This window comes from Chaetura pelagica, unplaced genomic scaffold, assembly GCF_000747805.2.
Source record: "Chaetura pelagica isolate M959 unplaced genomic scaffold, ChaPel_1.0 scaffold347, whole genome shotgun sequence".
Taxonomy (NCBI): domain Eukaryota; kingdom Metazoa; phylum Chordata; class Aves; order Apodiformes; family Apodidae; genus Chaetura; species Chaetura pelagica.
In genome coordinates, this window is record NW_009954096.1 from 294,374 (window position 1) to 317,046 (window position 22,673).

Genomic DNA, 22,673 nt, shown 5'->3' on the forward strand with positions numbered 1-22,673 from the left:
TCCTGCTCACACTTGTGCTCCGCCCCTTCCCCCAGCTCCCTGCCCTTCTCTGGACCACATCCAGAACCTCAAGGGTCTAATTGCATACACCAAGCAAAGGTAACAACATTGTCCCTGGGAGGCTCATCAGCCCTGACTCGGTCACTTGCTGACTGAAGTCACAGCATTTTTCTAGAGGTCAGAGGATGAGGAACACTCCTCTCTTTCCAAAACATACTGGGCAGAGTGGTTGCACTGGTAGAGCAGCATTTTGACCTTGTTCCTGCACATCCTGGATTGTTCCAAGGGCTTCATTTGAATTCAGCAGGTGGCTCATCCCTTTTGGGCACAAACACAGCTTTATGTACGCACGGAAACTATCAACTACCTATTTCCAGGCACCACTGCATGACTAACTCTGAGAAGAGTGTCTGGAGAACTTCTTCCAGAACTCCTGATGCAATGATACCTGCCAAAACTGCAGCTCACAGGCTGCTGAGAACCAAGGTGGGAAGGGGACATCACCCTTCTGGGGTTCCCAAGGGCCTCTGGAGAAGGTGTCCTTCCCAGTGGTGGTGGCAATGGCAGCTGGACATGGCATGTCTACCTGGCCAGCACTGACAGCTGCTCAGCCACCACTGTGGATTACTTTGAAGGAACATCCTCCCATCCTGTTGTGGGACCCTTTGCTTTGTGTTATGGTTATATGGTGACCTTGGGGCATCAGAGAGAAGTCAATGGAATTACCTCCTCCAAAATAAAAAGGGACATCAGCAAAGAAACAAACACACAAGATATTAATATTCCGTGAAGACAAGCCACATTGTCTCAGAAATAAGTGATTTAAAGCATTTAACCACAATTACATTAACTACCATGTAAGTCAACAAACAATTTTCTCTGACGCTTCCATCATCCCTGAAAATGAAGTTTTTCAGCCCCTGGAGCAATGCACATATTAATGTCAGCTAATTAGTTTTGTAACTGACTTTGCAGGCTGTGTCGAAAGAGAGAGGAGGAGAGAATTAATGTTCAAATGCTTCTCAACAGGCATTTCTACACTTCAAAACTACAACAAACCAGAAAAGCAAAGCTGCTGGGAACTTGCCTCATGCTGAAATGACAGAAGATATTTAATTCAGGGCTGATTAAGATAAGTAAGTTATTCATCATAATCATGCCCAGTAGGAGGGCACAGAAAACCTGACCTTTAATAAGAAGAGTAAGATATCATTTCTTTTTGAAAGAGCACAAGTGTGTAGTCCATGCAGGCTACAATATATCCCAATACCAGATAATTAGAAAATAGCAGAGCACACCTTTGATGGGCTACAGCTCTTCTAGCACAACTGCACAACACTGCTTCTCTCCCTGATCCTTCCAAACAGCTAAATTAGATGCCTGTACCACTGATTCCTACCACCAGGAGCCTGAAATGACAAGAGCTTCACCAGGCACAGTTGTGGGTTTTTTTGAATGAGGCTGAACTTGATAGTCTAGCTTCAGCATCACAGAAGCTGGCCAGCTGCTCTCTTTTGGGATATGCCAAACCCAACTTCATTCCCTAGCAGCAACACCACTAAAGGTGGGCAATGGGTACAAAGTGGTCCAAGGGAGCTTTAACCTGGAGATGAGAAAACAGAGCCCTAGAACAAGCTGCCCAGGGAGGTTGGGGAGTCTCCATCCCTGGAGACATCCAAACCCACCTGGATGTGTTCATGTGGGATCTGCTCTAGGGGATCCTGCTCTAGCAGAGGATTTGGACTAGATGATCTCAAGAGGTCCTTTCCAACCCTCAACACTCTGTGATTCTGTGAAAGATGATGTGAGAAAAGCTGAGTTGGAACCCAACACTGTGTCTCTGGCTGCCAACCTGATAGGATGGTGTCCTCCATGTATTAAAGCTACAAATGGTCAACTGTAACTGGCCATCTGTGAGTTCAACCAAGATGAGCTCCATTAGGCACAGAAGTGACAGCAGCATGTTCAAACAAAAATGGACCATCAGCTTCCTTCTGAGCTGGAATCTCTTGTCAACATTAATATTTTGGGATGTTTCTCCTCTTCGGGGCATCTCTTATTTCTGCTGTAATTTCCTTCAGTTGGTGACCAAAGCAACACAGATCACTGCAGAGAGCACACAGCCTTTGTGTTTTGGAAAAAGCCTCCAGGCACTGAGACTTGGTTCCCATTCATGGATTTTACATGTAGGGGTAGTGGAAAAAGTTATGATGATTTGATCTGACCTCCTGCACAGCACAAACCATTGAGCTGCACCCTGTGATTTCCACAAGCACGTTGACTCGGACTGACCTAGAAAGGATCCTTCCAAAAGCACCCAAATTCTGACCTGAGAGCCAACGTTCCTAAAACAAAAAATAATAGATGACTGGCACTGCTACTGTCACCATTAAAAAAAGGAGAAAAACAGAACAGGTTTTAACCCCAGTTGCAGACTTTGGCTGATCATTTACAGGATCCTTATCCCATCATGAATCTTCTACAGTTCCTTTTTACAGACACTGACTCACACCATCAAGTCTCAATACATTCTTCTCTGGATAAAATGAGTAATTTGTGATGCTTTAGTCTCTTGCTTATCTTCCAGATAACAAATTAATCCTGCAGGTTTGTTCTGTACTACCTGCAACACCCAAGACATTGCTGAGACCAGAGTGGACACAGTGCTCCAGTAACTGGTTACACCACCTCTGTGCTGTTACTTTATTACTCTACCTACAAACACAGGAACTGGGAATTTATTATGTACAGTTATTAATTCACCATGGTCAACACAATTTCAGTCTAATTTCCAGGGAACAGGTGTTCTGGGAAGTAAACTCCCCCTAAAATACATAATCAGGCTGTCGTTTCATCCTGTAATCAGTGAATCATTAAGTTTGGAAAAGACCTTCAAGATGATCAAGTCCAACCACAGTCCAACTACCACAACCACTAAACTACATCCTGAAGCACCACATCTAAATGCTTCTTGAACATGCCCAGGGATGGTGACTCCACTACCTCCCTGGGCAGACTGTTCTAAAGCCTCACCACTAATATCCAACCTAAACCTCCCCTGGCACAACTTCTACCCATTTCTTCTTGTCCTGTCTCTAGTTACTTGGGAGAAGAGACCAACACCAGCCTCTCTACAACCTCTCTTCAGGTAGTTGTAGAGAGCAAGAACTCTCCTGAGCCTTCTCTTCTTCAGACTAAACAACCCCAGTTCCCTCAGCCTCTCCTCATATGACATGCCCTCCATACCCCTCACCAGCCTTGTTGGTCTTCTCTGGACACACTCCAGGACCTCAAGGTCTTTCTCATCCTGTGGAGCCCAGAACTGCACACAGTACACAAGCTGTGGCCTCACCAGGGCTGAGTACAGGGGCACAACCACCTCCTTACTCCTGCTGGACACACTGTTTCTGATGCAGGCCAGGATGCCATTGGCCTTCTTGGCCAACTCTGCTGGCTCATGTTCAGCTGGCCATCCACCAGTACTCCCAGATCCTTTTCCACCTGCTTTCCAGCCACTCTTCCCCAAGCCTGTAACATGGCATGAGGTTACTGTGACCAAAGTGAAGGACCTGGCACTTGTCAATGAGACAACCCAGGGTGCTGACCAGGTAATCATAGAATCATAGAATGTTTTGGGTTGGAAGGGACCTTTAAAGGTCACCTAGTTCAACCCCAACATGCAGTGAGCAGGGACATCCTCAACTAGACCAGGTTGCTCAGAGCCCTGTCCAACCTGACCTGGAATGTTTCCAGGGATGGGGCATCTCCCACCTCCCTGGGCAACCTGGGCCAGGGTTTCACCACCCTCAGTGTAAAAAATGTCTTCTTTATATCTACTTTAAATCTCCCCTCTTCCCATCCAAAACCATTACTCCTTGTCCTGCTAAAAAGTCTGTCCTTCGTGTAAATGATCTGCTTGCCATGATTTCTCACTCCCCCAGTTCATGTTTTCCCCACCAACTATGCCAACAACAAGTGCTTATTTTCTTCTCAGCTGACAGACACCAACTAGCACTGTCTGTGCTGGCAAACAAGAAGGTCTACATGCCAAACAACTGCTGGGAGCCTGAAGAGAACAGCAGCAACGTTTGGCACCAGCACATCTCATTTCTTCAAAGCCTTCCAAGGCACTTGGGACTGCCCAAATCAAGGGACATTTGTTACCTGAACTTTTAATGTTCTTGTGTAAGGCCAATACTAGATCCTTCCAAGGAGACACTGCTGGAGACTCCAGTGATGAAGACCCTGATTTACAGTTACAGTTTGAAAATATTCCAACCCTGAATCCTCTCCCTTGACAAGGGATACCTTAAATCACAGTCAAAAGGAGAAGACATAAGAGATGAATGAAAGACTAAGAGGTGAGAGGAAGGGGAAGAAGATGAAGGCAGGGCAGTAAATAAACACATCCCTTGGAAAGTCTCTGGTGTACAAATGAACACAGAAAACACCTTTTTAAATGGTATTCAGTGTTCATGGACATTACAGCAGAGCTGCTGGTGAAAAAAGAAGAGCTGCTACGTTTTGAATACACTTGGGAGGCAAAGAGATTTCAGCAAAGAAGAGGTCAGGAAGGAGAAGGATAATCCCTGCAGCAAATCAATACACAAAGCTCATCCTGAATAAGTTGGGCACCGCACAGAGTAATAATGTTCAGTCCTGGATATTCTTGGCAATACAGGAGGCAAAACACAGACAATTTTATGTATGTTAAGGGTGCAGTTGAGCTCCAGACACCTCAATTTAGTTATCTCTGTACGTGCTTGGTGTTGATGCTCCCTAACACATCCTGGTGGGGCACAGGGGGTGACCCCACTGACCCCCACGCAGAGAGTTACACCAGGTCAGCCAAATCCCCCTCCCTGCTCCATTTGCTGGGAATATTAAGAGGAGCTATTTCTTGCTCAAAGTGGTGGGCACGAAGTAGACTGAGGGTGGAGAGGATAGGAGCTGGATGCTGAAATGAAACAATAGGCCAGAAAATTCAGGCCAGCAGATGAGCATATTCAATACCTAATGCTGCTCTGGTACTTGGTGCATTACTGGCCATTACCACCTCGATACATTTAACGTGTCATTTTCTAGAGACAAGATAGAAAGATATTTCCTATCCTTATTTCCTAATGTCATCCACCCCATCTTAAGCCTCCTATAAAAGCTGCCTTTTTATTTCCATTTTCCCTCTTTAAGATGTGTGAAGATACTTAAACTTGGTGCTCACTGGAGAGGGAATAAACACACATTTTACAATCCCATCTACTCCATGCCTGATATGACACAAATTGCTCCCATTTTTACTTCAGGTCAAGTTTTATACTCTGCAAGGCCTGAACTTCTGTGCAGTGCTCCAAACTAATTTTCCTACTGCTATCCATTTGCTATGCCCTGTTTGCACACCCAGAAGACCCTTTTGCCTGAAGGCTGAAAAACATCTGCACTGGCATGTGCCAGCAGTAGGTCAAAGAGAATCAGCTGCAGGAGGGGAAGAAAAAAAATAAATCAGGAGAAACCTGTATTTTACAGGATCCTGAGGTAGATTCTGGACTGGTAGCTCACTGCTTTCTCAGGAGTAATGCAAATTTAGTTTCAGTCAAATGATACTGCTCTGTTCCATGAACCTGATACACCAAGCACTGCTGTACAATTTCACAGAACCACAGGATGGTTTGGGTTGGAAGGGACCTTCAAGATCATCCAGTTCCACCCCCCCTGCATGGGCAGGGACACCTCCCACCAGCCCAGGCTGCTCCAAGCCCCATCCAACCTGCCCTTCAACACTGCCAGGGATGGGGCAGCCACAGCTTCTCTGGGCAACCTGGGCCAGGGTCTCACCACCCTCACAGCAAAGAATTTCTTCCTAATGTCTCACCTAAATCTCCCCTCTTTCAGTTTAAAACCATTACCTCTTGTCCTATCACTGCCCTCTCTTGTAAAAAGCCCCTCCTCAGCTTTCCTGGAGCCCCTCCAGGCACTGGAAGGTGCTCTAAGTTCTCCCTGGAGCCTTCTCTTCTCCAGGCTGAACACCTCAACTCTCCCAGCCTGGCTCCAGAGCAGAGCTGCTCCAGCCCTGGGATCATCTCTGTGGCCTCTTCTGGACTCTCTCCAGGAGCTCCATGACCTTCTTATGTTGGGGGCTCTGGAACTGAATGCAGAAATGTTCCTCCTAGACCTTTCCACACACTCCCTCTTCTGTCCTACACACACACCTCAGATGAACCTTGAGCCATCTACTTTTCACTCTGCACCGTGATAAGAAGTTCAGGCCTTGCAATCCTTCCACTGGAAGCAGAAGTGTTTGATAGCTGGGAATGACCTGCAGATTGCTTTGCATTTTACTAACATTTGGGTAAAGATTAGAGAACAAGAGCAGAATTCCCAGAACACAAGCCATGGGAGACGCAAGACTGTAACTGGACTACTTCTAAAAATATAGTCCAAACCAGAAAAATACCTTCCCTCCAGGGCTGTAACAGATATTATCTTAAACCTTACAATATGCTGTCTGAATCTGGTGTCCTGCTACTGCTTCTTCATCATCTTTCCTTTCACCCTGCTTCAAAATTATAATATGGTGGGAGGAGGAGAAGGAGGGGTTGGTCTCCCATTGACTCTGCTACTGCTTCTTCATCATCTTTCTTTTCACCCTGCTTCAAAATCATAATATGGTGGGAGGAGAAGGAGGGGTTGGTCTCCCATTGACTGTGGCAGTAGTTTATAGAGGGGGAAAAAAAAAAAAAAAGATAAAATAGATTTGTCCCAGTCTAGTCTGTAAATTCTGAGACCCAAGACAGAGAAACCAAAGAGCAACCAATGCCAAAAAGAAGAATTACAAACCTAAAAATCCCACGCTTCAAAAACAGCCTCAGAAGAACAAACTTGTGTGCACTTAATACTTGCAGTGTAGCAAACTGCTATTAATCATTATTTCAACTAATAATGTTTAAAAGGAGCCTTGACAGGATTTATTTCAGGCTGCATAAAAAGCTCCCTGTGAGCTATAAAACAATCCTAGATAATACCAAAAAGTCAAAGAATTTTGGGGCAGACGTTTGTTTCTGGAGATAATTCCTATTAATATATCTAATAATGGCATGAGAAAAGATTTTAAACAGTTTCCTCAAGTTTTCCAAGTATTTTTAATGACAGATGGAACGGCAGAGATTATGAAGTACAAGATAGAATCACTAGATGTAAGGAAGGAGCAAGACAAGCAAAAGGCAGGAAACTGCCAGGAAAAGAACACACTGCTCAACTGCCTCTCAAACAGCCACACGTGGAAACTGAATTGAGACTAAAACACACTAAGGTGTTGCTAGAATGCCAGCTTTTTTTTTTTCCTTAAACATCCATTAGGCTGAAAGTAACTTAAATTATACAGACATTTTTCATTTAGGGCACTGCTAAAATATTTAAACTGAGCTCCAAAGCACAGTGTTTACTTCTCAGTCCATGTTCCTTATACATTCCTAGATAACATTTAACCCCAGGAGCCAAAAGGGAATGTTATGCTGACTCCAGCTTCCTTTCTTGCCAAGAAAGAGAGAAGGAAAAAACCAGCCTGCCCTAGTAAAAATTTATCTACCTTCAGAGAATACAGAAAACCTCAAAGACTTGAATTATTTCAACGATTAAGGGTTATCTGTGTGAAGACCACTGACTATATTATGCATTTGAGTTCACTAGTAAGAGGAAAAGCATCTGAAGCAGAAAGAAGAGGAGGGAAAGTTATCAGACATAATCCTGCTTTATTATAAGAAAGGAGATCCTCAGATTGAATACATTTATACTATTCCCACTGGGAAGCAGAACCAGACAAATTTTTGAAGCTTTGCAAGAAACGAGCACCGACACAGAATTTCAGCCCTGGAAAAATTAATCCCCAGAACACTCTTGATCAACTAACATAGGAATAAAACACCCTTGGATGGAACAGTTAGATGTCTGGGTGGCTGCAGCTGCCAAGAGCTTGATCCCAGCAGGACAGCTGGGAGGGAAATCTATGAGAATTAGGGCAGATTTCCCCCTAAAATCCAAAAGCAGGGGAAGAGAGACACTGCACTCCTCAGGAAAAGCTACCTGCTCTTGGGTGATCATGTACAGATGCTTACACAGAGATGGACACACTGAGCTCCTACAAATAATCCCAAGCACAGCCCAGCCTGACTTCTGCTGTATTTCTACATCTTCCAGGGCTTCCTTCCATGGTTTTTGTGCTCATCACGGCAAGAGAGCCCAGGAACGGGCATCGTCTGCCTCGCAGCACCCAGGACTTGCTCCTCTACAGACACAGCCCCACTATCTATTTCTGCATTTGTGCTTAAAAATGAGAAATCAGGACATGTTCTGTATGCTACTGAGCAACAAGGGGCTGGCCACTCTATCTCAGTCAGCCTGAGTGCTCTGAGTGTAATGTGAAATTAGTTTCAATTGAGAAGAAGGGGAAAAAGGCTGGTTAAAAAAAAAAAAGATCATCAAATCCATCAGGGATAAAGGAGAAGCCACATTTTGGGGGTGTGAGGCAGACATGTTCATACATGTTGCAAAGAAGAACAAGTTGGGAAGCTGGTATGGTCCATGGATTGGTGAGGGGGAGAAAAGCTCTGGCACTAAAAGTTGCCTGTGTAAGTGGAGCACTAGAGCCTTCCAAACTGTGGGTGGCTTCTCCCCCTTTTATCTTATGCTACTAAGTCCCTGGGGAAAAGAAAAAATAAACCACAAACCACGAGACAAACTTTTAATTTGAAAATGGGGATTAGCCTTTTCTTAAGAGATTAAAGCAGGACCTTGTGGCTCAGAGATTCAGAGCAGAAACTTCCTCTTTCAAAAGTGATGCAAAGAATCTCCTGATTTGCAGTGGGTTAGTATTCATGCTGTCTGGAAACCAAGCTCTGGAGACTCAGCACATTCACCCCCATTTTTTTTTGTGCTTCACAAACTGCAGCACCAGGATACTAAAAGAGCATCATTTGTCACTGAAACTGCAATCAAAAGTGCACTCTTATAAATCCCTAAACAAGCATTTATAGATTAGTGAAGCTTATCCTTAACTGAAGGTTAATGATATGCACATGTGAATAAAATACAAGAGAGAACTATATAAAAAAGGCATTCAAAAGACAGATTTTGTCATTTCAACCTCTCTTCGTCGTGATGCCCAGCAACTTTGTTTAATCTTCCAAACCACAGCTGCCACCAGGAGCAAAGACAGGAAACAACTGCAAAGGAAAAAAAAAATACAGATCTTATGTCCTTGTTCATAGTATAAAGGCAGCTGAAAAACTCCAGCAAACAATAAAAAAACTAGACTCAAAGTTCATGTCATACTTAGAGGTGTTTTGATGAAAGATAATACAGCAGTGCAGAATGTTTTGCACAGTTCAGTGCTCATGACACCTGGTGAGGAACAATGTACATCTATTTCCAGAGAAAACTCTTGTTCCAAAGTTACCTGTTTGACCTCCTTATACAGCATCCACCAATTTTCACTAGGGAATCAAAACAGTGAGGCTGGAAGATTTAATCAAATTGGAAATGCCAGTATTGACTGTCTTTGGAGGTTTTTCAAGTGAGAGGATAACCCAAAAAAAATAAAAGCTTTGAAGGAAGCAGAGAAAACAGATTATTGGTTTTTTTCTTTCCCAAATTACAAAAATAAGATAAAGCTGATAGTAGTTGGGATTCTTTTTACACTGGCTGTTGCAAAACTGTGGGCATTTCTTGTTTTCCCCAAATCTAGATTGCTTTTCTTAAATCTAAAGAGAAGATGAATAGATTTATCAGCTTCTAGGGAAAATGCAAAGCAGCAGATATGACAAAAAAGCAGTTATAATAATAACATGAATAATAAAAGCTGACTTTATTGACAGTTAGCATCTTATCACACTGAATACCTAATGAGCAACTTCAAGGCACACAAGCTTCCTCCCATCAACGTTTTCCCTTTGTGTATCTGAACCCCAGTGAACTCTTTTCAAGTACCACACTGATGGGGAAGAGCAAATGTCACCCAACCAACCTCCTTCCCCACGCCCTAGAGTATATCTAAAGAGTGTGCTCAAAGGTAGATTCACCAGAGGAAGTGATTTATTTCCTGAAGTGCACTATATACACCAGTTGCTGTGCTCTGTGTGCATGAACTGGGGTTTCTGTGGAAGGGGGAAGCAGCCCCCCTCTCCACCTCTGGGCATGGTTCAGTCCTCATCCTTCTGGGGCTCCCAGTGGAGCCCCACATCCATGGAGGAAAGATCACGGTGGGAGAAAGACTGTGGGGGATCAGTATCTCCTCCCTTTGGAAACAAACTCAGCTCTGCTTCCCAAAATCAATCCCTTTTGCAGATTTGCACTGTGCTCTCCCACCTTTACTCATACCAGCATCCATGACCCCAATGACTTCCTCTCCTTGCACATGAAGCCACAGTTGCACTCCTGACCCAAAAAAACACGGCTTATGATGATGGATGGCATCTCATCCCACCAGTTCCCTGGTCCTCTGTCTTTTCAAAGACAGCCATTTGCCTTGTACTATTTCTTCACTACAAGGGTGGTGAGACCCTGGCCCAGGTTGCCCAGAGAAGCTGTGGCTGCCCCATCCCTGGCAGTGTTGAAGGGCAGGTTGGATGGGGCTCGGAGCAACCTGGGCTGGTGGGAGGTGTCCCTGCCCATGCAGGGGGGTTGGAACTGGATGATCTTGAAGGTCCCTTCCAACTCAAGGCAGTCTGGGATTCTATGATCTCTGAGGGACTGCACCTTTTCTCCTTTGAGCACCTGAGAGTCTTGTCCTACAACACCAAGTGATTCATCAGACATTTACCATGATGGAAAGGCCAGGCAGCAGGAACCACTCCCTGAGATGCAGAAGGAGGAGCTGCTCCTGGTTATGTATAACTATCCATAACCTATATATTATAAAAACTGCATGTGGTCAGGCACTGAGCACACAAGGGAGAGCCAGTGGGCAACGTGATTGTATTTTTCAAGCTTAGATATTTAAGAAATCTGTTTTCCTATCCTACTGTACATGATATTAAAAAATTGGCACTTGTGTGACTTCAGCACTAAAACGTCTGCGCTGCTTTCAGAGACTCCTACGGTGCTTATTCCTTTATAAATTTAAGCAGGATCAAGGAGAGATTTGTTTGGCCTCTTTCCTTTTAAAAGGTCTGTATTCCAAACCACTTCCCCCACATTTTCTCTAAGTATTAAAATCTGACATTATTTCCCTGCAAAAAGCCTGGTCATTTCTCTGCAAATACAAACGGTTTCGACAAGCACTTTTAATGGCCATTTTATTTTCCTTCCTGAGAGGTACTGGATTACTACTGACTTCTGCAGTAAAAAAACAATGTGCTCCCATTAACTAGTAAAGCATCTACATTAAATCTTTAATTGCTGTTTTGGTAAAGAAGTGCACATGCATTATTGACGACTGATATTTTCTGCTCTCCTTTCCCACAGCTCCCTGCTGCTGCAGCAAGTGCTGGAGCACTGTCTGCACCACTTGGAAACTTGTATTTCTCTCCTGGACAAGGTCACGTTTGGACTAGATGGATTGTCACTTTTGACACACCTGAACATGCACAAATGAATGATGGACTAGCAATATTTTTGAGTGCCTGCTTTTGTTTTAGCTCCCCAAGGCATCAATGCCATCACACTTACACAATTACAGGTCTTAACTACATAATCATGGAATTGCCAATGTTGGAAGGGAGCTCTAGAGATCATCCAGTTCAACCCCCCTGCTAAAGCAGGATCCCCTAGAGCCCATTACCCAGGGCTACATCCAGGTGGGTCTTGAACCTCTCCAGAGGAGACTCCACACCCTCCCTGGGCAGCCTGTCCCAGGGCTCTCTCACCCTCACCCTAAAGAAGTTTCTCCTCATATTTCCATGGCACTTCCCATGTTCCAGCTTGTGCCCGTTGCCCCTCGTCCTGTCCCTGGGCACTGCTGAGCAGAGTCTGGCTCCATCCTCCTGCACCCACCCTGAGATACCTGTAGGCATTGATAAGGTCTGTCCTCAGCCTTCTCTTCTCCAGGCTGAACAGCCTCAGTTCTCAGCCTTTCCTCATCAGGGAGATGCTCCAATCCCCCAGTCAGCTTTGTTGCTCTCCCTGGACTCTCTCCATCAGTTCCTGTCTCTCTTGAACTGGGGAGCCCAGAACTGGTCCCAGTTCTCCAGATGTGGCCTCACCAGGGCAGAGCAGAGGGGGAGAATGACCTCCCTTGACCTGCTGGCCACACTCTTCCTTATGCACCCCAGGATTCCATTGGCCCTCTGGGCACCAGGGCACACTGCTGGCTCATGGATAGTTTGCTGTCTACCAGGACTCCCAGATCATTCTCCTCAGAACTGCTTACCAGCAGGAAATGGCTTTGTTAAGTTTTTTTACTCTTTTAAGCTCCCTTTTCCTCAAAAAATCCCAAAACCTTCCTTAGGTGCAAGGTTTGCTTTGTCTCTGAGACTCAAATAGGAAACTGCTCCCTGAAGAGCAAAAATTCCAAATGTATCCAAGTAAAACCAGCACAGCTACCACCACCAGCTGAACCCTTGGTCTGCTTTGTTTTCAGTAACATTTTAACATCATTGGACAAACTGAGGGTGGAAATAAAACAAAATCTTCAAGGCAGCAGGAAAAAAGTGTTCCTGGCTCCCCATTTAATTCCTGGCTTTACAAAAACAACAATATTCCAAACATCTGCAGGAGTCCCCAGGACAGGCTGCCAAAGCACAAAGCCTGCCAGGCAATCAATCATGTTCACATCATGACTCCAGAAAGAAGTTACACTTCAGGATAAAGCATTTTAGATACTTCTGCCATGGCTTTGCTGGGTCTACCCCCTCAACACCTCTTTGTTTGGGGAAAGGAAGTAGAAATCCCAAGGGCAGAGGAAAAAGACCACATGCTTCATCCATCTCCAGCACCTTTGTGTTATAAAAACACATCTCGGAGAGATGGACATTCATGAGGGATTTGTTGGAAGGTCAAGCATATGGATGAAGCTCCACTGTCCTGTGCACAGCCAGCAAGGTCACTGGGAGATCTCCACCTTGCTGTAGGTGACCCTGACAAGAGCCGTGTCCTCCGTATTGATCAGAGAGCACCAGCGATATACACACTGGACTGAAAACACAGATCAAATCAGACTGAACTCATAGAATGGTTTGAGTCAGAAGGGACCTTAAAGATCATCCCGTTCCAACCCCCTTGCATGGGCAGGGACACCTCCTACCAGTCCAGGTTGCTCCAACCTGTCCTTCAACACTGCCAGGGATGGGGCAGCCACAGCTTCCCTGGGCAACCTGGGCCAGGGTCTCACCACCACCCTCATAGCAAAGAGTTTCTTCCTAGTATCTCATCTCACTCTTCCCCCTTTCAGCTTAAAACTGTTCCTCCTTGTCCTCTCACTCCCTGCCCTTGTCCCAAGCCCCTCCCCAGCTTTCCTGGAGCCCCTTCAGGCACTGGAAGGTGCTCTCAGGTCTCCCTGGAGCCTTCTCTTCTCCAGGCTGAACACCCCAACTCTCCCAGCCTGTCTCTAGAGCAGAGCTGCTCCAGCCCTCTGAGCATCTTTGTGGCCTCCTCTGGGCTTCCTCAGGAGCTCCATGTCCTTCTTAGGTTGGGAGCTCAGTGACTTGTAAACATCAGGGATGGACTTATTATTTCTGGTTGATTTGAACACAGCTTCTCCCCATACATATTCATTTACTCCCTTGGAGAAGAAAGCAAGAGTGGAGAACTAAGATCCCTCTATCAAATCCCCGTTCCAAAATGCAACACTGCACAAGAGTGTACGTGTTGCAGTCTGGGGGAAAATGTTCTTTCTTCTTGTCTTTCACAGGTTTCTCTTCCCTGCCTCACTTCTGGCACCACAGCCAAGACTTTCAGAAGCAAAGCACAGAGAGGAATGAACCATTTACAAAAACTCTTTCCAAAACACTCACCACAGCCCCCTGTGTTTCAAAGGAACACCACCAAACATCTTGGTACCGTCACAAGGAGGCAGCAAATAACCACAAAAGCTCTAAAGGCTCTAAGGAAATTATTTCCCTCCCTTGCTCTACTTCAGCATCTGCTTGCTGGGCTGAAGTCCATCACCTGCTGGAAGGGCCCTGGGGGTAGAGTGAAGTCAAGGTGTATCTGCTGGGTTTACTTGGCCTAAGCCACCCTGAATTAAGTTAAAAAGACCTGATACTCACATCAGTAGCTTTAAAGAGGGTATTTTTCTCCCCCCTCCAATCATCTCTTGGAAAGAAACTGTGTAAACATGGAGGCAGCAGAAAGAAACAGCTGCTTGGAACAAGAGCTGTGTTGGAAAATGGTTTAGAGTGAAAGCCTAAGGTTGGCAAAGTCCTGGTTGAGCCCTTTGCTCTGCCCTGACATCTCTCTGCCAGCTACAAAGAAGCACTCATTTCCAAATGGCTTCAAAAACAACCTTTTGCTGCAGGATTTGCTTTGCCTTCTCCTTCTGTTTCTTAGTCCTCCAACAATAATAGCCCACCAAGAGACTCCTTCATCCCTGAAATCCACCGGTCGTTCAAGTCTTCTCTCTACACCTCCTCCCATCTCACACTGGTTTTGGTATCATTGCTCCTCATCTATCTTCTGAAAAGAAGATAAAGGGGACAGAAATGTTCTTGGGCTCGTGACATCCCTCAGCAGTCTGGATGGAAGCCCTACAGGGGAAGCAGCACATCCAGGAGCTGCACCTCAACCATCAGCTGTTGGATTTCTGTTCTCCTAAGGCCAGGGATGAGGCCAGCGTGAGAGCAGTTCAATTTTCCAAGAGGAAAAGAGGAAACCAGAAAACTCAGATGTGAAACCAGGCTGGAATGAAAAAAAAGAATCATCTAGAGGCATCTAACACATCTAGGGAGTTTTTCATCCCAAGGAAAATTGAACATGACTCCTCATCTGGGTTAGGTTCTACTAAATGCAGCTTTCCTGGGCCTACACCAGTTAGAAAAGTTGATGCTTATGCAGCACAAATACTGCAATACCAGGAGAAGCTACATTTACATTTTATGGCCATTATTCTACTTGATAAATAGTTTAACTAAGTAATTCTTAATTATTTATTAGATGATTTAAGCAAAAACAAATGAGCAATATGGTTCTAAGTAATCTCCCCTCAACACATTAATTTGTCAGTTGATAAGCCTTCAGAGCTTTTCACACCACAGGGTATTCCCATCCTGACACAAAAATCTGAACTGAAACACCCTGGTTAGTTTTATCCTGTATTCTAAGCTCCTTTTCATAGCAGAGAGGACATTCTCTCCATGCCAGTTCTCCTTAAAGCTCTTCAAACAAACCTGCTGTCATTTTTAAATGACCAGAAAACTTCCTCAGCACTTTGATATGATGCATTCTCACAGGGAATGAAGAAAATCCATCTGGCATATTAGGGCCCAATAATTAAACCACCCTACAATGTTTTTCAACATCTGAATTGCTAGTAAAAAAATGACAGTTTTAAAAGCCAAAATATACAGCAGCTTCAATATTAATATGCCTTAACATATATAGGTCACCTAATAATTTCTGAAAGCACTGCAATGATTACTAGAAACAGATCCCAAATTATTTTGATGAATTGGAAGCCATTTAACTGCTATTTAGAAGTAAATTTTAATATGCTGGAGAGTTATAGGACACATTTTTTAAGCACTTGATACATGAAACCTTGAAATAATTGGAACAAGTACATAATAAAGCTGAAGGAGTGTGGAGGGTTTGCACAGTTGGCCTTTGCCAAACAAGCATCTGCAGCCAACAGAGCTGATCTACAGATTAATGACCTAATATTTCAGCTGAAGATGGCACCAAGGTTTAACCAGCCACAACCCACCTCATATGTGGCAGGTGATACCACTTCTCTTTTGTGTCTGTGTTAAAAATCCACTGATTGAATCATAGAACCATAGAGTGCCAGGTTCGCAGGGACCTCAAGGATCACCTGCTCCAACCTTTAGGTGCTGCTCTAGTTGATCTGAGGTGGCTCAGCACCCTGTCCAGCTGAGACTTAACACTGTCCAATGTGGGGGGATCTGCCACTTCCCTTGGGAGACTGTTCCAATGTGTGACTGTCCTCATGGTGGAAAATGTACCTCTTGTGTCCAATGGGAATCTCTCCAGAAGCAACTTGTGCCCATGACCCCTTGTCTTTCCCATGGGACTCCTTGTAAATAGGGAGTCTCCATCTTCCTGGCAGCCACCTTTTAAGTACTGGAACATGGTCATAAGGTCTCCCCTGCTCTTCTCCAGGCTGAATAAACCCAGTATTCTCAGCCTCTCCTCATATAACAGGTCCTTTGATCATCTTGTGGCCCTTCTCTGGACCCTCTCCAGCCTATCCTACCCTTTTTGTACAGCAGGGACTATGTGTGTGGCTAGCACAACCAATGCAACACCCTCTAAAATGGTGGCAGCTTCCATCAACACAGATCAGTCTAACCAGAGGTTTGAGGCCTTTTGGGAAAGCAGGGATTAATACATTTGCCTGTTTGGTTTTTGGAGGTTTGTTCCTGTTTTGCATTTTTAGAGTTCAGATTTGCAAGCCCCCCTATGCTATCACAAAAGGCATAACAGCAAACAAAGGGAAGAAGTCATAATGCAGGTCTACAGGATGGAACTTTAGGTGGATACCCCACAAATCACGGGTTCTATGATGAAACAGGAATGGAAATCAGTGTTATTTTGACCTGTGTTTTGTAGATTTTCCCCCTCATAAGGTTTTAAGGCATGAGAATCAAAGAATCATAGGATGGTTTGAGTTGGAAGAACCTTCAAGATGATCCAGTTCCAACCCCACTGCATGGGCAGGGACACCTCCCACCAGCCCAGGTTGCTCCAAGCCCCATCCAACCTGCCCTTCAACACTGCCAGGGATGGGGCAGCCACAGCTTCCCTGGGCAACCTGGGCCAGGGTCTCACCACCCTCACAGCACAGAATTTCTTCCTCATGTCCAACCTAAATCTCCCTCTTCCAGGTTGAAACCCTTCGTCCTCATCCCATCCCTCCCTGCCCTTGTCTCAAGCCCCTTCCCAGCTTTCCTGGAGCCCCTTCAGGCCCTGGAAGGTGCTCTAAGGTCTCCCTGGAGCCTTCTCTTCTCCAGGCTGAACACCCCAACTCCCAGCCTGTCTTCACAGGAGAGGTACATGGGAACAAGCTTCTCTAAGGGCAGGGACCTCTGATCAGGCTTGTAGCTATGAACAGGACCAAGGACCAAGCATGGCACTGGCCCTGTAGCCTCCTTCCATTCCCAGTTCTCTTCTTCTGTAGTCTCTGCACTAACCCGGTCATCTTGTCAACTCCACTCATAAAAAACACCCAAGTGAACTAGTCAGTGTCCCATGGAAAGCCACACAACTCACCCTAGAGTGGACATCCATGTGTGCTCACTGAACTGCTCTTTGGTGCCCATCACGAGCACTGACTAGAAGAGCATCAACACAACTCACCTAGAAACCTCAAGTGAGGTGTCAAAGCTCTAAACTAAATCCCAGTCAAAAGAGGTTTAAAAACCCAAAGTGCTCCTCTCACACCCCAAGCTCCTACAATGTCCCAGGAGACAAAGTTAAGAGAGATGAGGACAACAAGGAAAAAAGTCATGGATGCTGAACTGTTAAACTTCTCCACCTTGCTAGAAATAGTGTGAAGATATTCCCCAGCTCTTTCTTCTCCTCAGGAAACACAAGAAGTGATCAGTCTGTATTCTGGGCACGTATTCAGTAAAAGCCATTTTTGCTGCAGTGAGAAATTATTTAATAAGCAAAAGAGTAAATAAAATATCTGCAGCACAACTCCAGATTGCAATTATTGCAACGGGCTATTCGCACTTATTGAAAGCACTGGGTAAATTTTTACAGCCAGGAAAAACAATATTCAGCACATTAAACCATCTGCCTGACTGGTGGATGGAGACAAAGGCTGCTCCCACCTAAGTTTTGCTGAGGAACAAGTCCAGTGATTTGCACCAAAGCAAATTTTGGTATTTATACCTAAAAGGATGTGGCACATGAGACCTCAGGTGCCACCATGAAAACACAAGACTGGCAATTTGTGTTCCATTGGTGAAGTTCACCCTTTTCTCCAGTAAACACTAAGAGTACAAGAGGACTAGAGAGAGTCAGGGTTGGATACCCCTAACAGGATGTTTCAAGGGCAGATATGAAAGATGAGACATAAAGCATCCAAGAAACGGGGTGAACTGCACACATGAGGATTTGGAAAAGAAGTGCAGGAGAAGACATAAGAGATCTATGATCAGTCAATGTCACAAAGCTCAGGGTGAGACTGCAGTATAGAATCTCAGCATGGTTTGGGTTGGAAGGGACCTTCAAAGCTCATCTAGTTCAATCCCCCCCAAGTGAGCAGGGACATCTTCAACTAGATCAGGTTGCACAGAGGCCCATCTAACCTGACCTGCAATGTCTCCAGGCACCTCCCACCCCTCTGGGCAACGTGGGCCAGGGTTCCACCACCCTCAGTGTAAAAAACTTCCTCACATCTAGTTTAAACCTCCCCTCTTTCAGTTTAAAACCATCACCCCTTGTCCTGTCACTACAGGCCTTGCTTAAAAGTCAGTCCCTATCTTTTTTACAGGCCCCCTTGAGGTACTGGCAGGCCATGATAAGGTCTCCCCAGAGCCTTCTCTCCTCCAGACTGAACATGATTGTATTTAACAAAACCTCAAAGAACCATGGATTATACCCCCTAAAAAAAAAGGAATGCCAAACACATTGGCCAGCTGGTCTGGCCAACATGGCTTGTGTTCCATGCAGAGAACCAGAGATGCTGGTTGTTAGGTCCTCACTACATCTCCTGACTTCTTCCCTGGAGACAGCAAACCTAGTTTATTTGGTTTATAGGGCTTTAATACCCTGCAGGGCTCAACAGCTTCTCTGGCAGGACCCTTTGGCTTCACCTTTGTTCACCTCACACTTCTGACCTTCTAGGCAAGTCTGCTGGCCAACACCTCCTTCTGAGTTTCCTAGGGCTGCTACCCTAGGAAAAAGCTGCCACCCTCCTAGTTTTGGAGTAAGAGGTCTCCTGATGAGCTCCATGATCCCTCACTTCTTTACAGCCAACTGTGACACCAGTTAGAATACCAGCCATGCTGCCCACTCTTGTTCTGCTCTCTCTTCTGGTGCAACACACCCTGAGTTCATTCCAACTCTTCTTAATACTCCACTTGGAAATCTCTACAGAACTGGCCAATAAAGCAGAGAAGCTCAGAAGAAATACAGATGCACTTTTTTCTTTTCTTTTTTTTTTAATAAGAGGGGAAAAAAAAGCATAATTGATGAGCAATATCAGTCCAGAAGGCTAAATATTCAAAAGAATAAATATTTTTACATCTCACAGAGGTGAGAAATACATATTATAGATAGGTGTGGTAGCACACACAGATTTTTTGAGAAGACAAGAAACCACAGATACTGATAAAAATGTTTACGAGAGCCTGTCAAAATAGCTCAAACTATCTGATGAAAGATAACACCAGGATTGGTAAATTAAAGACCTATGTTGTGAAAACCAGAGGAAACAGAAAAAAACCCAACCTAAAACCCAGTCTGCTTGCAATGCATTTAGCTTTGCAAAGGTTAACAATGCTTAGAATATAATTTCTCTTCTGGCTCCAATCATCAGGCAGTATTAAAACCCCTGTAACTTCCCTGTTCTACCCAGCCTTTATCCACTGACATTTTTCTAGCTTAAAATAAAATGTTAACCTCTTGCAAAATAGAATAGTGGTGACACAGCCACACACCTGACTTGGTGCTGAACACTGATTTGGGTTGGAAGGGACCTGAAAGATCATCCAGTTCCAACGCCCTGCATGGGCAGGGACACCTCCCACCAGCCCAGGTTGCTCCAAGCCCCATCCAACCTGCCCTTCAACACTGCCAGGGATGGGGCAGCCACAGCTTCTCTGGGCAACCTGGGCCAGGCTCTCACCACCCTCACAGCAAAGAATTTCCTCCTCATGTCTCACCTAAATCTCCCCTCTTCCAGTTTTAATCCATTCCCCCTCATCCCACCCCTCCCTGCCCTTGTCCCAAGCCCCTCCCCAGCTTTCCTGGAGCCCCTTCAGGCACTGGAAGGTGCTCTAAGGTCTCCTTGGAGCCTTCTCTTCTCCAGGCTGAACACCCCAATTCTCCCAGCCTGGCTCCAGAGCAGAGCTGCTCCAGGCCAGTTTTTGACTCAGAAGTGGCCTGTACCTCAAAGGTACTTTTACCAACCGTCTTTAGGCCTTACAGGAAGCATTTTCATCACCTCTACTTAGTGTAAAAATTCCCAGCCATCTCTACTTCAGTAGCACAGGGGGCTATCAGATATTGCTTATTGATGGTCTAACTTCAACTGTAATTACAAAATGCACCCTCGAGCTTTAAAATGCAAGTGTTTGAATAGTTTTCAAAACCTACAAACAGCAGAGATGAAAAAGCATGCTGCTCTAAAACACTGGCAATTTTGAGAGTTATAGTGACTGTAAATAAAATACTAGGAGAGAAATCAAGCAGTAGTTAAAGAATCAAAGCATATTTAATGCTTTAAAAATGGTTTGTTGGAAAACACCAATAAACTGTCTTCTCCCAGATTTTTCCCAAATTTCTCCTTTTCTGCCCTTACTCTGCTCTTGTGAGACCCCCCCCTGGAGTTTTGTGTTCAGTTCCAGAGCCCCCAGCATAAGGTCATGGAGCTCCTGGAGAGAGTCCAGAGGAGGCTACAGAGATGATCCCAGGGCTGGAGCAGCTCTGCTCTGGAGACAGGCTGGGAGAGTTGGGGTGTTCAGCCTGGAGAAGAGAAGGCTCCAGGGAGACCTTAGAGCACCTTCCAGTGCCTGAAGGGGCTCCAGGAAAGCTGGGGAGGGGCTTGGGACAAGGGCAGGGAGGGGTGGGCTGAGGGGGGATGGATTAAAACTGGAAGAGGGGAGATTTAGGTGAGACATGAGGAGGAAATTCTTTGCTGTGAGGGTGGTGAGAGCCTGGCCCAGGTTGCCCAGAGAAGTTGTGGCTGCCCCATCCCTGGCAGTGTTGAAGGGCAGGTTGGATGGGGCTTGGAGCAACCTGGGCTGCTGGGAGGTGTCCCTGCCCATGCAGGGGGGTTGGAATTGGATGGTCTTGAAGGTCCTTCCAACCCATTCCATGATTCTATGAAATACAAATATTCTCATACTGCTGGCACACTAGGATGTTAAATATCACTGTGCCACTTCTTAAGGAGATCCATGTGATGGCAGAGAGGGAGGGAAAATCACTCCTGTTTATCTTCAATCTGCCTGACTTTTGGAGATGTATTTTCAGCTGCACGTGCTCACTGAGATGTTTAATGTACACATTTTCTGCTTCAAACTGGGGTTTTCTCCTAAAAATGGAAGTGGAGTAAAAACTCATAGTGCAGTTTCCAACTCTGATGTGCAGGTGGATCTGGGTCTGTAAAGAACTGATGGATACTTGAAGTGTGGACTGATCTTATGGCACTGAAAAGGAACCAACTGCTTCTCTGTTTGTTCTCTTTAGAAACAATTACCCTGCCAGAAAGATTTTGACTGTGATGGATTCAGCAGAGCAGGAGTAAACACTCTATGTATGAATGGAAGCAAAGAGGTGGTTCAAACCTGTTTACCTGGGGTTGTACTAAAACACCCCACACTGTACAACCTACCAACAACAACAACAAATGGATCTATAAACCACTTACCTGAAGGAGCCATCTGCAGCTCCTTGCTTTAATTAAATTTAGCATGGAATCTAAAGCAGGATAATATTCCCACTGCTCATTTTGAAATAGACATCATATTGTCTGCTTTAAAAGAGGTTGGGAGATCTGGAGTAGTGCCTCCCCCCTGATCCCTCCTGAGGGAGTTCTCCTTATTGATCAAGTATTGATTTCTATGTATGGAGTGTGGACAGTTTCTAAAAGAGGTTTTGAAATTGAAATTGATGGCCTGATATGCTCCAGAAGACATTTAACCTCTTTGTTAGGGCTTTACTTTTTTGGAGGCTGGAAGAGGAAACAAGCACTGAAATTCCTTCTGTTGGTTCCAGCTCCCAGGGAAAATCATCACTTTGCTTCACACTAAGAAATTCAACTTTACCAAGGAGTTCAGGAATGATTGATAGAAGGGTATTTGGCTTCAGTTGTGGTGAAATATGTGCTTCTATTTAACTTCTCATCTTTTCAGAGTTAATTTTAAAATCAAAAGGAGCTACCTAAAGAGGCTGAAATTAGTCCATGCGTTAACCCTTTACAAAATCACCTCCTTAATTTTCTGAGGTCTGGTGATGTGTCCATCTCTGCAATTTCTCTAAGTCAGACATCATTTGTTTGATGTGGTCACTCAAAAGATGTCTTCTACACCCTTTTAAAAATAACTTCTCCATTTCAAAAAGCCTTCCCCAACCCAACCTCCCTTTCCCTGCATGCACAGGACAAGATACATATGCAAAGATGGGCAGGCAATTTTCTTAACTTATTTCCTTATTCAATACATAGTAGGGATTTCCATTCTTTAAGCTATGATGCAAGCAGGATGTTTAATTAAAAAAAAACAAACCCAAACAACAACCCAACAACACCCCAAACACTGTACTGAAAAACAAAACCTGAAGACCTTTTGTAAAGAAGCAACATTTAAGCATGGAGCAAGCAGGATGTTTAATTAAAA

General features: G+C 44.9%; 1 protein-coding gene across 1 annotated transcript in view; it reads right to left on the reverse strand.

Moving 5' to 3' along the window:
* ATRN (attractin) overlaps positions 1–22,673 on the reverse strand; it is a 136,683-nt gene that overhangs the window by 25,504 nt on the left and 88,506 nt on the right. Inside the window, exon 26 of the mRNA XM_010002327.1 lies at positions 9,137–9,215. Coding sequence (XP_010000629.1) covers positions 9,137–9,215 — 79 coding nt within the window. The remainder of the gene's footprint in view (positions 1–9,136; positions 9,216–22,673) is intronic.